The sequence below is a fragment of the Callithrix jacchus genome, chromosome 1 (assembly GCF_049354715.1).
Source record: "Callithrix jacchus isolate 240 chromosome 1, calJac240_pri, whole genome shotgun sequence".
Lineage (NCBI taxonomy): Eukaryota > Metazoa > Chordata > Mammalia > Primates > Cebidae > Callithrix > Callithrix jacchus.
In genome coordinates this window covers 184316862-184331506 of record NC_133502.1, presented here as the reverse complement: position 1 = coordinate 184331506, position 14645 = coordinate 184316862, and the positions used below count along the sequence as shown (strand labels likewise).

At 44.1% G+C, this 14645-nt stretch overlaps 1 protein-coding gene across 14 annotated transcripts in view; it reads left to right on the top strand.

Moving 5' to 3' along the window:
- Positions 1-14645, top strand: part of CAMSAP1 (calmodulin regulated spectrin associated protein 1) — a 99419-nt gene that overhangs the window by 65791 nt on the left and 18983 nt on the right. For all 14 annotated transcript variants that reach the window (XM_078331368.1, XM_035262609.3, XM_035262617.3 and 11 more), the window contains 3 exons: positions 155-294; positions 382-478; positions 13607-13784. In XM_078331368.1, the coding sequence (XP_078187494.1) occupies positions 155-294; positions 382-478; positions 13607-13784 (415 nt within the window). The remainder of the gene's footprint in view (positions 1-154; positions 295-381; positions 479-13606; positions 13785-14645) is intronic.

Sequence of the window (14645 nt, the reverse complement as noted above, 5' to 3'; positions counted from 1 at the left end):
ATGCATCCTATACTTGTTAAATCTCTCAATGTGTCATTTACCTTCATTACTACCTTTATATAAAATGGTTTCCAGTTCAGAATGCTATACACACACACACTCTTAGAAGCAAAATACCTTTATAATAATTTGTAATTTTCTTTTTGTCTATTAGATATATGCTTAAAGGAGGTAACATCGATGGCTGACAGTCTGTATAATATTCGGCTTCTGAGAGAATTCTCCAATGAATATCTTAATAAATGTTTTTATCTCACCTTGGAAGATATGCTGTATGCGCCCTTAGTGTTGAAGGTAATAATGAATTATTAGCATGCACTTTTAAAGCCATGCATGAATAAAGTACTTATCATACTTCGGCTTTTTGTTTTTGTCTTTTAGCCAAATGTTATGGTTTTTATTGCGGAGCTTTTTTGGTGGTTTGAGAATGTCAAGCCAGATTTCGTTCAGCCCAGGGATGTTCAGGAGCTGAAAGACGGTGAGTAATAGATGTTCCCCAGGTTGGCCACGGTTTCCTTGAGAGCCCAGGTACAGTATCAGAAAATACCCCAGTGCTTCTGTGCTTCCCACACAGCAGGGTTCCTGGGAGAGCTCCGTCCAGCCGCACAGCCCTAGGCTCTGCCTTGCCCTTTGGAGTCAGACTCCCGGGATGGGCCTGAGTGTTGGGGTTAGGCTTTCTAAGTGATTCTGATGAACTATTCAATTATGAAGCATAGCTCTAAAATTGCACAACTCTAAAAGTTCTAGGATGGCTGTTCTGATCTCCAGAATGTGAACAAACTGAAGGAAAATCTGTTTACCACAGATTAAAATAATCTGCCAGGCTTGACAATCTAGAAAGTTTTAAGGAGATAATATAGAAGAATAGCTTTATAACCTTGGGTTAAGAAAGGATTTCTTACAAATAATATAAAAAATATTAGCCACAAAGTTTTGAAAAAGATTGCAAAATCAGCCACGTTAAAATTTATACCTTCTTTTCCTTGAAAGATGAACAGAATTAAAAAAAAAAACCATTAATAATTATAGAAGGGGAAAAGGTACTTGCGATGTATGTAGTAGATAATTAGTATCCAGGATATATAAATAGCACATTTACAGCAATAAGAAAGAAGAAAAACCAAAAAAAAAAAAAAAAAAAAAGCGAAAGAACATATGCTTGATGGGACCCCACATGCCTAATTGATTTATGAAAAGCTGCTCAGCCTCAATCATCAAGGAATGCAAATTAAAGATGATACTCAGATGGCCTGCAGCTTACAATGCGCATTCAGTGGAAATCCTGCTTCCTGTGCCCTACAACCATTTTGTTTTCCACTGCCAGGACAGCAGTCACTAAATTGCACGAATGTTCAGTGCTGTATTCTATTTGAAAACAGGCCGTGTGTTAGATTTTGCCCAGCTGTAGGCTAACGTAAGTGATCTGAAGCACGTAAGGCAGCCCAGGCTAAGCTGTGTTATTTGCTAGGTTAAGTGTATTCAGTGCATTTTCTACTTACTGCTATTTTCAGTTTACGATGGGTTTGTTGGGACGTGACCCCATTGTAAGATGAGGGGCATCTGTGCGTATATATACCCTCCAGATTGGTTTGTGGCAAGATGGTCGAATAGGACCAGGTGTGGGGCAGTGTCTGAGAGTGCACGTTTCAGCACTGCTGGCAAGAGTGTTACTTGGAACAGCCTCTGAAGCTGTTGAGTGTTACCCAGTGGGTTGCCTGCCCTTTAGTTCAGCAAGCCCATTCCTGTTGTGTATCTGCAGGGAAACTTGGTACTTACGCATCAGGAGACAGAGAAGGGATGCTCAGAGGGGCTCTGCTTGTAATAGCTAAAAAGAAACTCCCAGTCAGAGGGGTGTGTTGTGCTATGTCCATGCCACGAGATGCTGTGCAAAACTGGGCATGTGTGAGCCGCAACCACAAGCAGCTACAAGGAGGATTCTCCTGACCATGAAGGCACAGAATCACATGCACAGGCTGGGGAGCGGCAGAGCTCCACTGTGTTTTCCAGGTGTGCGTGTGTCAAAATGCAGTGGTTCATTGGGCATGTTGGGTGTTCCTGACAGACTGGTGACTTTCTGTTCTGAACCCAAGTGGTGGTTACCTGGATTTTGCTTTATAATTATTCGTTAAGCTCTATGTGTGTTTTATGCAATTTCTGTGTGTGTGTGTGTGTGTGTTCGGGCACGCACTATTTTACAGTAAGAATAACAAAAGCCTAGAACCGGGTTACCTTGCTGTTAGAATATTCTTCAGTCGCCTCACTTCCTCATGGGTGACCTTTAACTAATTTTTCATCCCTGGACTTATTTTCCTTCCCAACTCTTCTTCTGCGGTGACTGTTCTATCCTAGAGCCAGCAACACTGGAGTGCTATTAACCTTGCTTCCTTCATTTTAGTGAGGTTAGCCTGAAGTCAAGGCCATTGCTGACTCCTGTTTTTAAAAATTCGTTTTTTCCTTGTTTCATGTCTTCATGATTGCAGCTCCTTCTATGCTGTTCCATCCTCTCTGACTTCTCCATTCCCTCTGGCTACTCCCACCTTCCTCCTGCCTTTCTTCACCCTTGGCGTGATACTGTCCAGCTCAAGGAAGAAGTCTTGTGTTTCCTGCTGCTTACAAGGCAGTTTCACCTGTCCTGTCTGGTGGTAAAGGCCTCTTCCCATTGGGCACCATCCGTGACTCGTGGCTGGAGCCCCCTTCTTCCTGTGGGGCTCCTCCTCTTGCCTGCTGGCCCTTGGGGACTCAGAGTCAGAAATGCTAGGAGGCAGCTGTAGCTTAAGCTCACTCTGGGATGAGACGTAGCCGGGGAGGGGGCCTCAAAGCCATGGGCCTGCTGTGCACCCCCGAGGCTGGGGGTGTCTCTAGTCTGATAAAGTACACGTGGGGTCCTGTGCAGTGGGTCCTGCTGCTAGCTGTTGGGTAGTGGTGCCTGCTGAAGCCCTGTGGCCAGGAGAGGCCAACCCTCAGATGCACAATGCAGGTCTGCTCTTGGAAGAGTGAATTGCTGGACCTTCCAGGCCAAAAGGGGTCCAGTGTAGTTACTTTGCTGCCAGGTGATTGACTGGTCTTCCCAAGGATGGTGCCATATTGGGGACAGCACTGGTCTTGGCAGCCTTGGCAGGTGATAGTTTGTGCTCTTAATCTCCATACCTGCCTACCTCTGGCTGCTTCATGCCTGTGCCTGTCGTCCTGGCCTGAGAATGGCTGATGGCAGAGTTTGTCTATGTTTCCAGTTGATCCACTGTTAACCATACCCAGGCTTCCCCCTTTTCCATCTGTGGTCGGCAGGGGCCCTCATGTGGCTGTAGAGAGGAGCTCGGTGGGCTGCTGGTGCCCTGGTGGCAGCTTGCAAGGGTCTGGGCCCTGTGTGCCTATGGCTCGTGCCCCTGCAGGCTCAGTCCCAAGGCACCATGCCCGTCTTATGGGTGCATTTGGCCTTATGCCCTGGAGTGAGTGGGTGGCAGAACCCAGCATGTGAGGGGCAGTTCTGGACACACTGTCAGCAGGTGTGCAGTGCCCTGTGCACACCAGGGGCTGTTGTTAATGGCGTGTGATTCTCTGTGGCTCTGAAGTCCCAAGATCCTGTGTTGTCCTCTCCCACCTGACTTGCCAGACACTCCCATGGCATGTTCTCCCTCCACTGATACCTGTAAGGCCATGGGGTCTGATGCCCCCTTCCTTTCCCAGTACACACTCACCTGGGAATGTAGCTGGTGGTCCCTCTGGGAATGACAGGGGAATCATTGCCATGCATGCTCGCCTTAGTGTTGCTGGTCCCAGAGACTGGGTATTGTTGGGGGGAAATATGGACACAAAGAGATTCACAGCTATTTATATATGGCAGGAACAGAAGCAGGCTTGCTCAATAACTAGAAATAGGGGCTCATACACCCTGTGTTCCCAGGGAGAGGCCGGGGAGAAGAAGCTTGTATGGGAAGGACGAATCAGTTTCCTCAGGAAAGGCAGATAGGTTCATAGGGGAGCAGAACCAAGGGGAGCAGAACTGAGTAGAAAGCTCATGGTGATGTGTGTCTGCAGAATGAGTAGAAAGCATGTGGCGGGCTGGGCGCAGTGGTTCACGCCTGTAATCCCAGCACTTTGGGAGGCAAAATCACCTGAGGTCCGGAGTTCAAGACCAGCCTGGCCAACATAGTTAAACCTTGTCACTACTAAAAATACAAAAATTAGCCAGGCGTGATAGTGGGTGCCTGTAATCCCAGCTACTGGGGAGGCTGAGACAGGAGAATCGCTTGAACCTGGGAGGTGGAGGTTGCAGTGAGCCAAGATTGCACCACTGCACTCCAGCCTGGGTGACAAGAGCGAGACTCATCTCAAAAAAAAAAAAAAATGCATGGTGACGTGTTTCTGCAAAACAGGGTAGAAAGTGCGTGGCAGTGTGTGTCTGCAGAATGAGTAGAAAGTACGTGGTGATGTGTCTGTAGAACTGGGTAGAGAGCACATGGCGACGTATGGCTGCAGAATGGCTGGGAAGCGCGTGGTGACGTGTAGATGCACATGGGCTTCTCTGGTTGCTTTGAGGCAGGAGGGCTCCCCTAGAGGGGACTTTGGCACCCTTTTCTCCGAAGTTTCTGCCCCTGGTCACAAAAGGAAAGCTCTGGAAAAGCTGTTTTTTGAGCCTGTTGGATAGCAAATGTCAAAGTAAAAAAAAATTTTTTTTTAGAGGGGAGACAGGGTCTTGCTCTGTCGCCCAGTCTGGAGTACAGTGGCATGATCTCAGCTCACTTCAATTTCCACCTCCTGGGTTCAAGTGATTCTCCTGCCTCAGCCTCCCGAATAGCTGAGATTATAGGTGGGTGCCACCATGCCCAGCTAATTTTTGCATTTTTTAATTAGACACAAGGTTTTGTCATGTTGGCCAGGCTGGTCTTGAACCCCTGACCGTAGGTGATCCGCCCACCTCAGCCTCCTAAAGTGCTGGGATTACAGGTGTGAGCCACCATGCCCGGCCATCAAAATAATTTTTTTTTTTTTTTGAAGATGGAGTCTCGCTCTGTCGCCCAGGCTAGAGTGCAGTGGTGCCATCTCAGCTCACTGCAGCCTCCGCCTCCCAGGTTCAACCAATTGTCTGCCTCAGCATCCTGAGTAGCTGGGGTTACAGGCACCCACCACCATGCCTGGCTAATTTTTTTTTGTAATTTTAGTAGAGATGGGATTTCACTCTGTTGGCCAGGCTGGTTTTGAACCCCTGACCTCATGATCTACCTGCTTCGGCCTCCCAAAGTGCTGGGGTTACAGGCACCTGCCCTTAAAATAATTTTTATACCACTAGGTTATAATTTAGATCCATCCCGAATGGCATACTGAATTCCAGGGGGCGCAGCTGCCCTTAGCATCCACTCATCCTTTATTTATTGGTTTCTTCTCGTGGGATAAGCTCATCAGTGCCCTTGTTGGCTCTGTATTTTGTGCCTCGGGAAGCAGGGCCCTGTTCTCACTTCTGTGACTGCTGACCAGGCCCCACGGCCACTCCTCCAGCCTCGCCATTTGCCATAGTGACTGCGGCCACCTGGTTTCTGATACCTCCACAAAGCCTCTCACTTTGGAACTGTCTCCCTTTTGCCACAGTGTTTGCTTCCCCGCCAATCACTGCTTCATACAACCCTGGTGTACTGAAGTGGGTGACTTGAAGGGGGCTGCCTGGTGCTTCTGTGGGTACCCTCTGACCGGCACACTCCCCATGCTCCTGCTGTGTGTGTGTGTTGGGCGGGGAGGTGTCCTAGTCCTTCCTCTGCACTCCCATGGCAGTCACAATACTTCTCGCTTACTTAGTAAGGGCATGCTATTAGTACATGTGCATCATCACTCAGTTCCTGCCAGATCCAGTGCTTGGGTTCTGCCAAATAGACACATTCTTCCTCAGCCAGCTCCCTTGACAAAGGCCCTCAGATTCCAGCACCTCACAGCCTCCCCTGGCTGCTGAAACCAGCTGGCTACACCCTGCATCTCCATGGGGTGGGTGGGTGTGTGGCCCTTTTCTTCCAGGCAAGGGCTTTGTTGGATGTCACCCTGGTGATAGGCCTGGTAACTGGGAGGGAAGATGGGGGCAGGTCCTGTTGAAGATTGGAAGTATATATATTTAAGGTGTACAGCATGATGTTTTGATACACATATACGTAGTGTACTGGTTACCACGGTCAAGGTAATTAATATCCATCTCCTCACATAGTTACCTTTGTATGTGGTGAGAACACTTAGAATCTCTCAGCAGATTTCAAGTGTACAACAGTTTGGGTAACTACAGTCCCACGCTGCACCTTACCTTTAAGTGGAAACTTGCTCTCCCTGTTCCCCTTACCCTCCAGCCCCTGGCAAACACTTCCCTGCTCAAGTTCTATTTTTTAGATTCCACATACACGTGATCAAGTAGTATTTTTCTTTCTGTGTCTGGCTTATTGACTGTACATAGTTACTTCCAGGTCCATCTGTGTTGTCACAAATGACAGATTTTCTTCTTTTTTGAGTTTGAGTAATATTCCATTGAATGTCTGTATGTATCACAATTTCTATATTCCTTCATCTCACTTCATTCATCTGTTGACAAACTGATTCTGTATCTGGGCAATTATGAATTGTGCTGCAGTCAACATGGGAGTGCAGATAACTCTTAGCAATCTCATTTCATTTCCCTTGGATATATAACCAGGAGAAGGATTGCTGGATCTATTTGCAGTTTTTTGAGTGACCTCCATATTTTTCAGAATGGCTGTACCAATTTATGTTCCCACCAACAGTATACAAAGGTTTACCTTTTCTCCATGTCATCATCAATACTCATGTCTTGTCTTTTTGATAATAGCCATCCTGACAGGTGTGATTCAGACCTTATTGTGGTTTTGATTTGCAGATGCCTGTTGGCCAGCCGTATGTCTTCTTTGGAAAAAATGTCTCTTTAAGACCTTAGTCCACTTTTTCTTTGGGATTTTTATGTTTTTGCTGTTGAGTTGTTTGACTTGCATCTGTACTTCGGACGTTAATCCCTTATTGGCAATATAGTTTGTAAATAGTTTCTCATTCTGTAGGCTGCCATTTTGTTTTGTTTCCTTTGCTTTGCACAGCCTTTTTCATTTGGTATAGTTCCTCTGGTTTATTTTTGTTTTTGTTACTTGTGCTTTTGGTGTGATAACCAAATCAATGCCAAATGTCAAGGAGATAATTTCCCTAGAGTTTTACACGTTCAGGTTATCTTAGTTTAAGTCTTCAGTCCATTTTGAGTTCATTTTTGTATATGGTGTGAAATAAGGGTCCAGTTTTGTTCTTCTACATGTGGTTATCCAGTTTTCCCAACAACATTTATTTGAAGGTACTGTCTTTTCGCCATTGTATATTTTTGGCACCTTTGTCAAAGATTAGTTGACCATATATCTCAATTCTGTTCCATTGGCTTGTGTCTTTTTATGCCAGTATTATACTATTTTACTATACCTTTGTAGTATAATTTGAAATCAGGAAGTGTGATGTTTTTACCTTTGTTTTTCTTCCTCAAGATTACTGTGGCTATTTTGGGTCTTTTGTGGTTCCGTACAGATTTTAGGTTTGTTTTTCTATTTTGGTGGAAAATGCCATTGGGATTTTGATAGTGATTGCAGTGAATTTCTAGGTCATTTTTGACCTGCAAAATGACCTAGTATGGACATTTTGACAGTATTACTTCATCCATGAGTATGGAATATCTTTACATTAATTTTGTTGTCTTTAATTTCTTTCATCAGTGTTTTATAGTTTTCAGTGTATAGATCTTTTACTAATTGGTTAAATTTATTCCTAAGTATTTGTCCTTTTTGATGCTATCATAAATTAGATTGTTTTCTTGATTAGATAATTATTAGCATGTAGAAATGCTATGATTTTTGTATGTTGATTTTGTGTCCTGAATCTTTACTGAATTCATTAATTAGTTCTAACACTTATTTTACGGAGCCTTTAGGGTTTTCTATATATAGGACCTTGCATCTGCAAAGAGACATTTTATTTCTTCCTTTCCAATTTGGATCCCTCCCTCCCTCCCTCCCTCCCCGTCCCCATCTTCTCTTATCACTGATTGGTCTGACTAGAATTTCCAGTACTGTGTTGAATAGAAGAGGTGAGAGTGTCTCGTTCCAGATCTTAGAGGAAAAACTTTCCTTGCTTGGTTCTAGATCTTAGAGGAAAAGCTTTCAGTCCTCCCCCACCCATTAATTATGTGATTGGTTGTGGGCTTTTCATAAATGGTCTTTGTTGTGAAGAGGTAAACCCCTTCTATAACTGGTTTGTGTAGAGTTTTTTTTTTTTTAATCATGAATGGATGTTGAACTTTGTCAGATGCTTTTTCTGCATACTATTGAGATGATCTTTTTTTTTTTTTTTTTTTTGAGAGGGGACTCTTGCTCTGTTGCCCAGGCCAGAAGGCAGTGGCATGATCTTGGCTTACTGCAACCTCCACCTCCCAGGTTCAAGCAATTCTCTTGCCTCAGATTCCTGAGTAGATGGGATCATAGGCGTGCGCCACTATGCCCAGCTAATTTTTGTATTTTTAGTAGAGACGAAGTTTCACCATGTTGGCCAGGCTGGCGTTAACTCCTGACCTCGTAATCTGTTTGCCTCAGCCTCCCAAAGTACGGGGATTCTGGAATTACAGGTGTGAGCTGCTGCGTCTGGCCAATCCTGTGGTTCTGCATTGATTTGCCTTTGTTGAACCAACCTTGCATTCTGGGTAGGAATTTCACTTAGTCATGGTGTATAATCTTTTTAATGGACTGTTGAATTTGGTTTGTGAGTGTTTCATGGAGGAGTTTTACATCTGTGCAAATCAGAGATACTGGCCTGTAGTTTTCTTTCCTTCTGGTGTCTTTGTCCGCCTTTGGTGTCAGGTAATGCTGTCTCCGTACAGTGGGTTGGAAAGTGTTTCCTCTTCTGTTTTTTTGGAAGGGTTTAAGAAGAATTGGTAGAGTTCAGAGTGAAGCCATCTGGTCCTGGGCTTTTTTTTTCCTTGGGATGTTTGTGATTACTGCTTCAATCTCTCTGTTATTACCGTCTGTTTCAGCTTTTGATATCTTCTTTGTTCAGTCTTCACAGATTGTGTCTTTCTAGAGATTTATTCATTTCCTCTGCATTATTCAGTTTGTTGGTATAAGTGTAACAGGCCCTTGTGATCATTTTTATTTCTAAGGCATCAATTATAATATCTCCTCTTTTTTTTTTTGAGATAGAGTTGTCTAGGCTGGAGTGCAGTGCAGTGGCACAATCTTGGCTCACTGCAACCTCTGCCTTCTGGGTTCAGGTGATTCTCCTGCCTCAGTGTCCAAATAGCTGGGATTACAGACACACACCACCATGCCCAGCTAATTTTTGTGTTTTTAGTAGAGATGGGGTTTCACCATGTTGGCCAGGCTGGTCTTGAACTCTTGACCTCAGGTGACCCACTTGCCCTGGCCTCCCAAAGTGCTGGGATGACAGGCGTGAGCTGCTGCGCCCGGCCATATCTCCTCTTTTATTTCTGATTTTATTTGAGTCTTCTCTGTTTTTCTTCATTAGTTTGTCGGTTTTGTCTTCTCAAAGCCAACTTAGTTTTGTTGAATTTTTTCTATTGTTTTTCTCTATTTTGGCTCTGATCTTTATATTATTTTCTTCCTTCTGCTAACTTTGAGCTTAGTTTCTTCTTCCTTTCCTAGTCCTTGAGGTATGAAGTTAGGTTGTTGCTTTAAAGTCTTGCTTCTTTGATAATGTAGGTGTTGATTGCTACAGACCACCTTTTGTTTTTTAAAGAGATGGAGTCTTGCTATATTGGCCAGATTTGTCCTGAACTCCTGGCCTCAAGTGATCCTCCCACCTCAGGTTCCTAAAGTGCTGGGGTTACAGGCCTGAGTCACCACACCTGGCCCCAGACTTCCTTGTTAACACCACATCATGCAAATTTTGGTGTGTTGTGTTTTCATTTCATTCACCTTGAGATACTTTTGAAATTCTCTTTTGATTTTCTTTTTTACTCAATGGTAGTTTAAGAATATGTTGTTTAGTTTCCACATATTTGTGAGTCTTCCTGTTTTCTTGGTGTTATTTTTTTATTACTTTTTTTGAGACAGAGTCTTGCTCTGTCACCCAAGCTAGAATGATCTTGACTCTCTGTAACCTCTGCCTCCCAGGTTCAAGTGATTCTCCTGCCTCAGCCTCCTAAGTAGCTGGGATTACAGGTGCCTGCCATCATGCCTAGCTAATTTTTAGTATTTTTAGTATTGGAGGGGTTGAACTCCTGACCTCAGATGATCTGTCTTCCTGGGCTTCCTGAAGTGCTGGGATTACAGGTATGAACCACTGCGCCTGGCCTTCTTGCTGTTATTAGTTCATTCCATTGTGTTTGGAAAAGATACATGGCATTATTTTGATATTCTTAAGTTTTTTAAGACTTGTTTTGTTACCTAACATATGATTAGTCCTGGAGAATGGGTCTTGTGTGCTTGAGAAAAATAGGTGTTCTGCTGCTGTTGGGTGAAAAGTGTGTGTGTGTCTGTGAGGTCATTTAGTCTGGAGTGTTGCGTAAGCCTGCTGTTCTTTGTTATTTTATTGTTAAATTTCTTGTCTGGATGTTCTGCCCATTATTTAAAGTGGAGTAGTGAAGCCTTCTGCTATTACTGTATTTCTGTTTCTCCTTTGAGATCTGTCAATACTGCTTTATATATTGAGGTCTGATGTGGATACATATATGTTTACAGTTGTTACAGCTTCTTGTTGAATTGACCCTTTTGTTATTACATAATGACTTCTTTGTTTTGTCTGAGATGCGCATAGCCATTCCTGCTTGCTTTTGGTTACCATTTGCATGGAATATCTTTTTTCATCCCTTCATTTTCAGCCTGTATGTGCTCTTCAGTCAAAAATAGTTTCTCGTAGGCACTATACTGTTGATTCTTGGTTTTTAGTTTATTTAGCTGTGCTCTATCTTTTGATTAGTGAGTTGAATGCATTTTTATTCAAGTAATTATTGATAGGAAAGGATTTTCTTTTTCCATTTTGTTAACTGTTTTGTTTAACAGTTTTGCTTGTCTTTGTCTCTTGCTGTCTTCATTTATGTTTTGTTGTTGTTTTTGTGTTCATGGTCTTTGTTTTCTCTTCTCTTTTTCTTTTGTGTAACTTTGTAGTTGCTACCTGGGGCTTACATGAGATACAGTTGTCTGTTATGAGATGATGACAACTCACCTTCACTTACAATATAACTCTCAGCTTTTACCTCCCCCACTCTACACTGTGTGCAGTTAATGCCACCATTCATAACTATGTATTTTCCAGGAGTGTGTAGAGAAAAAACAAACAAAGAAAACTATATGTAATCATTAACATAATGTATTGTTACTTATTTGTTTATTTAATTTGGGATGGAGTCTTGCTTTGTCACCCAGGCTAGAGTGCAGTGGTGCGATCTCAGCTCACTGCAACCTTTGCTTCCCGGGTTCAAGCAATTCTCCTGCCTCAGTCTCCTGAGTAGCTGGGACTACAGGTATCTGCCACCACACTTGGCTAATTTTTAGTAGACATGGGGTTTCACCATATGGCCAGACTGGTCTTGAATCCCAGCCTCAGGTGATCCACCTGCCTCAGCCTCCCAAAGTGCTGGGATTACAGGTGGCAGCCACCACGCCTTGCCAATTTATTGTTATTTTAAATGTTTTTGTTTTTTAACTTTTTTTCTTCTTTGAGACAAGGTCTTGCTGTGTTGCATAAACTGGACTGAAGTGCAGTGGGTTGATCATTGCTCACTGCAATGGGCTCTCACTCCTGGGACCAACAGTTCTCCTCCCTCAGACTCCCAGGTAGCTGGGACTTACAGGCTTGCACCACCATGCCCACCTACTTTTTTTTTTTTTTTTTTTAAGGAGAGATGAGGTCTTGCTGAGCTCACGTGGTCCTCCCACCTCAGCTTCCACAGTGTTGGGATTACAGGCATGGACCACTGTGCCTGGCCTCTCTAAACTTTTATAATGGAATTAAAAGTGATGTATCTACTACTGTTAATGGTAATACAGTATTATGTTTGTGTCTGTATATTTGCCTTTACCAGTAAGTTTCATAGTTTCTTACGTTTTTGTGTTGTTATTTAGTGTTCCCTTGTTTCAGCATGAAGAATTCCTTTTAGCCTTTCTTGGAAGGCAGGTGCAGTGGTGATGAACTCTCTCAACTTTTGTCTGGGAATGTTTTTATTTCCTCTGTGTTTCTGAAACACTGCTTTGCCAGATACAGTGTTCTTGGTTGGGGTCTTTCCCCTTCCTTTCAGCGTTTTGAATATATCATTCCATTTCTTTCTGGCCTGCAGATTTCTACTGAGAAACCAACCTACTGATAGTCTCTTGGGGGTTCCCGTGTATGTGATGAGTCACTTTTCTCTTGCTGATTTCAAAATTCCTTTTGTCTTTGCCAATTTGATTATAATGTGCCTGGGGGAAGCACATGTCATCTTGAGAGAGCGGTCTCTGTATCATCTCTAAGCATGGGGCCAGCAGGGATGCTACTGCAACAATGCTGACGCAAGGATACTGTTCCTTCACAGGGAGGGGAGCCCTCTTCTCTAGGCCCAAAGAATTTCAGGTAATCTGACAATTTGAGGTTCTGTAGGCCTAGAAGTTTGTATCCCATGAGTCATAGTCTCTTTCCTTCCCATCTAGGGCCTCCCCTTGGCATTGCAGCCTTCTTGGGTTGGGGTTTAGCTTCCTGACCAGCCGTTCATTTCTGGTTCTGGCCCCTGGCTGTAGGAGAGCACAGCTTAGTGTCCTTGACTTTTGGTCTCGTGTTGCTATCTCTCAGCCTGCTTTATCTTTTACCCAGACCACCTGCAGACCTCAGTGCAGCCATCACCCCCTTGTACTTACTCTTCCCTCCTCCGTGTTCACAACACATCACCTAGTGGGTCCCCACCATAAGGCCCCACCTCTTGCCTTTTTGAGCTGCTCCTGGCACCATCTCCCATAGGTTAGTTCTCTAGGAAGCAGCCTCAGAGACAGAGTCACTGTTGGGGGCTGAGCCTTTGGGGGAGAGGTGGGTGAGCAGGAGTGGGCCAAGAAAGGGAGTGGCATACAACCCAGGCCTAGCACCTCACCTGATCCCCAGGGGCTGGAGCCGAAGGGACCCACCAGAGCAGCCTCCCACATGCTGGGCCTAGATGAGTGCCCTAATGACCCTGCCTCAGCCCCTCACTGGCTGGGCTGAGCGAGGTGGCTCTTGGCAGCTGAGGCACGAACTTTCTCTCAGGAGCCTTGGTGGTGGGCATCTTGTGTAGCACCAGGCTTGGTGAATGTGGCACATGGTTTTGGAAGCAGCCCACCAGCGGAGGGCTTTTGTATGGGTGCTGGATGGTGACCAGGACAGAGCCCATCAGCTGGGCTTATGTTTCCTCTCAGTTTTTCTTGTGCTCATCTGTGTTGTGTCTTTTAATTTTAGTATTTATTTTATTACAATATCTGTAGTACTTGTTATTACAAAATATATTTGTTAAACTTGAAACCAGCTTTTTAGGCAGAAGTTTGGTTTCAAGAAAAAGTTGAGTTGGTGCTTATAAAAGCTGCAGGTTTTTTCTGTGCTTCTAGTTAGTATTGTAAGTAACAATGCAAAAATGCTATTTCTGCAGCTAAAACAGTGTTACACCAGAAAAGCAGCCGGCCTCCAGTACCTATCTCCAACGCGACCAAACGCAGTTTCCTAGGCAGCCCTGCCTCAGGGACCCCGGCTGATCTGCAGCCCCCGACGCAGCCGCTGGCGGAAGGCTGTCACAGGCACTACCTGCACCCCGAGGAGCCCGAATACCTGTAAGTCTGTCTCTTCGCTTTCCAGTCAGTTCACCATCTTGTGCCCCTTTCTGTGTTTGTTTAAAATTTTAATTGAAGTTACCTTTTTAAAAATAAGCAGTTTGTATTAGCTTATGAAAAATTTTCCTTCTGCCCCTGCCCCTCTGGCCTCTCTGTCCTCTCTCCAGAGGAGGGGAATGATACTAGCTGGAAATTCCTCAAGGATGTGTACCTAATTGTAACATTGTTTATGAAACAGGTGTTTTTTTTTTTTTTTTTTTTTTAAACTATGTGTTACACTGTTAAAGAAATGATCTAAAGATTAGGAAGTTGAATTCACAGTTTAGATGTGCTGTTTATGGTCTCATGGACATAAAGAATGAAATCCTCTTGCATTTCAAGTATTGTGAATTCTTCAAAGAAAAGTACTTGCTTCATTAACTTCAGGGAGGAATTAATTTGATTCTAGTGAAAGTGCATAGAGCTGTTTAAAGGCTAAACAACTCTAGAAATAGAGTTGTTTAAAATGTGTTTTTTCAAAAATGAATTTTCACCGTAAAGACCTAATTTGGATAAACATATCTGGTGCAGACTGTGGGAGGATTGGGAGAGGGGGTGAAGGAAGCTCCCCTTGGAGTCAGAGTGAGCTTTGTGCTTCATGAGGCAGCAGGCCCACAGCGCTTCTGGCCTGGAGCCGATCAGCACACCTGAGGTAGAGAAACACGTTTAAAATGTGGCCATTGAAGGTGGGGTTTAAGGTGAAGACAGCGTTCAGAGTGATTTTTAAATCATTCACATAAACGAATGGTTCAGTGAGCCACATGGCTTAGAGTGGACTCAGTTGTTTCAGGTTGTTTGAGAGGAGCTAGACCGATGGTCATG